The sequence below is a fragment of the Crocuta crocuta genome, unplaced genomic scaffold, assembly GCF_008692635.1.
Source record: "Crocuta crocuta isolate KB4526 unplaced genomic scaffold, BGI_CrCroc_1.0 scaffold943, whole genome shotgun sequence".
In the NCBI taxonomy this organism is placed as follows: Eukaryota; Metazoa; Chordata; class Mammalia; order Carnivora; family Hyaenidae; genus Crocuta; species Crocuta crocuta.
The window spans coordinates 825463-828213 of NW_027528208.1; the positions used below are offsets into that span (position 1 = coordinate 825463).

At 51.3% G+C, this 2751-nt stretch overlaps 2 protein-coding genes across 2 annotated transcripts in view; one reads left to right on the plus strand and one right to left on the minus strand.

Moving 5' to 3' along the window:
• PLP2 (proteolipid protein 2) overlaps positions 1-2241 on the plus strand; it is a 2449-nt gene extending 208 nt beyond the window's left edge. The window contains exons 2-5 of the mRNA XM_077752968.1: positions 650-802; positions 908-1003; positions 1542-1632; positions 1899-2241. Coding sequence (XP_077609094.1) covers positions 650-802; positions 908-1003; positions 1542-1632; positions 1899-1921 — 363 coding nt within the window. The 3' untranslated portion in view covers positions 1922-2241. The remainder of the gene's footprint in view (positions 1-649; positions 803-907; positions 1004-1541; positions 1633-1898) is intronic.
• Positions 2242-2279: 38 nt separating this feature from the next.
• PRICKLE3 (prickle planar cell polarity protein 3) overlaps positions 2280-2751 on the minus strand; it is a 7367-nt gene continuing 6895 nt past the window's right edge. Inside the window, 1 exon segment of the mRNA XM_077752969.1 lies at positions 2280-2751. This exon segment is cut by the window's right edge and continues 360 nt beyond it. Coding sequence (XP_077609095.1) covers positions 2514-2751 — 238 coding nt within the window. The 3' untranslated portion in view covers positions 2280-2513.

Below are 2751 nucleotides of genomic sequence, written 5' to 3' on the forward strand. Positions count from 1 at the left end.
GGGCGGTTCGCCCTTTACCAGTTCTTCCTCACCCTTCTGTGGTCGGGCCAGAGGCCCCTAGCTATTCAGGCCTCTCGGGAGCCTGGGTTTCCTACCTCCCTCAAAGTGGGCGCCGCCTTTGATTCACTTGTAAAAGGGGTGCGACGCCTTTAACAGAGCCCTGCCCCTCCGGTGTCACTCTTACCGCTTCCCAAAGGGGTTGCTGAGGGAACCGCAGGTCCCGCCCCTGTCAAGGCCCTGAAGCTGGCGCCAGCAGTATTCACCAAACACCTGGCTGCACCACTCCCTGCAGCCCGTCCCTATATGGTGGAAGGGAAAAGGGGGGAAACTGAGGGACCCAACTCTACCCCTTACTAGCGAGGTGACCCTGGGCAAGTCACTTAACCTCTCTGTGGCTCACTTTTCTCACCTATAAAATAAATATAATAGTACCCAGCTTATTAGCTTGCTGTGATGATTAAATTAATATTGCACAGCTCTTAGAAGAAGAACCTTTGGGACACAATGAGCACACAATAAATGTTTAGCGATTTTTTGTCATCTTTACAGTCCTGGTAGGCATCTGAGTTTGAGACCTCTGGTTTAAATCAATCCCCTCAGCCCTGATGGGCACTGATCATAGGCTCCCTTTCCCCTGTCATCCTTCCAGATATTTTGCCTGGTGATTCTGATCTGCTTCAGTGCCTCCACACCAGGATACTCCTCCCTGTCGGTGGTTGAGATGATCCTTGCTACTATCTTCTTTGTCATCTACATGTGTGACCTGCACACTAAGATACAGATCATCAGCTGGCCTTGGAGTGTGAGAAAGGGGCTGAAAATGGCGCGGCTGGGGAGGAGCCTGGGCAGGTGGGATGGTCCTGGTAACTCTGGATGCTGACTTCTCTCTTCTGTCTACACCTCACAGGATTTCATCCGAACCCTCATAGCGGCCATCCTCTACCTGATCACCTCCATTGTTGTCCTGGTGGAGAGAGGAAATGCCTCCAAAATCATTGCAGGGGTAAAAGCCACAGGGGCAGCTCTAAAGTAAAGAGAGAGGGGTTTGAGAATCCAGGGGCCATCTCTGCCCCGGTTTTGGGCAGAAAGTGTGTGAGTCCTAGCAGGCCACACTTGTCCTCTGAGCCTACAGGAAAGTCTGGCGCAGGCCCTGGTTTTCCTCCCAAGATCACCATTTGCTGTGAAAGGCCATGCTTTGTCCAACACAGGGACCTTTGTGGGAAGAGCAAAGAGGCAGCCCCTTTGTCAATACATTAGACTATCATCTGCTAGAACTTTGTCTCAAATGTACAGTGTGAATGGTGCCACCAACATGTGGGGCCACCATGTGGTTGCCCTGTTTTTGAGAGGGTCTAGGAGGAGGGAGGGTGGCATAGATTCTAGTATCCTGGCCTTTCCCTGGGGCTCTCTGGCTTCCTGATCTGGGTTTTAGTCACCATCCCTGCATGGGGCGGTCACTGGAGGTGGTGGACAAAGAAGCAAGAGGCTGACTAGGCTGACCAACCGAATCTAACCTTGTTTACTCCCATTCCCACCCTCAGGTACTGGGCCTAATTGTTTCATGCCTCTTTGGCTATGACGCCTACATCACCTTCCCCTTGAGGCAGCAAAGACATACAGCAGCCCCTACTGGTAAGTAAGTAAGTAAGTGTGGGGTGTGTGTGTGTGTGTGTGTGTGTGTGTGTGTGTCTGCCTGTGTGTCTGTCTGTGTGTCTGTGTTGGGGGGAGTGTTGCTTAGGGGGCTGAGGAGAGAAGGAAAGGGGTCTTCCAAGTTCATGAATGCCCCTTATTGGTACTGATGGCTTTAGTGCAAATACGTACCATAAGCTTCAGTATTCGTGTTTGTAAATGGGCATATGAATCCATCCAATGCTTTCTTCTCTTTTCCTCACTTGCAGACCCTGCAGATGGCCCGGTGTAGGTGAATTCCCTTCATTTCTCTCTGCAAACTGCAAATAACACTTCCATGGAAATAACTCCCCGCTGCCTCTACAGCACTCCCAGCCAACTCCCAGCCCCTTGTTTGAAGTAAAAGTGCCTTTATTGGGAGAATCTATCTTCCTACCTGCCAATCCCTCCTGGGTGTGGCCATCTTTATGGGTGTGCCTATGTCCCCCTTCCCTCTGCAGTATCCCAAAGGAGACACCTGTTCTGCCTGGACTATGCACCCACTTAAGCCACGAAATGAGGGAGGAGGGAGCCTCAGATTTGAGATTCCAGACCCCAGGCTGTGCCCCACACNNNNGTGGAGGAAGAAATAAAGAGATTGCTAGAACATATGGTAATGAATAAATTAATCCTTTGATCAAATGTGGATAAATCTCAAGCATCAAGAGGGGCAAAATTGGGGAGGAGGACAGCTGGAGCAAGGATGTAAAGAAGCCAGACCTCTTTTATGACAAATATTAAATTACTCCATTAACAAAAAACAGATGAAGGAGAAAGGAGATTTATGACTTAGGTTGGGGAACGGGACCATCTACTCGGACTTGAGAAGGGAGCCCTCCAGGACTTCAAGCCACGATGCAGTTCTTGTCTCTGGCCTGGCGAGGCAACCCTGGGCGTGAGTTCCCGGAGAGCTGTGGAGATGGGGATTTGGGGGCTCCAGTTACATTGTCCTGGGCAGGCCCGGGCCTGCACAGATGCGGGGGCAGCGGGATGCGTTCCCCTAGGAAGAAGCCATCCTCCTCTGAGGACTCGGAACTGGGGCTAGAAAGCGAGCTGGAACAAGATTCTGAGTCCGACCCTGAT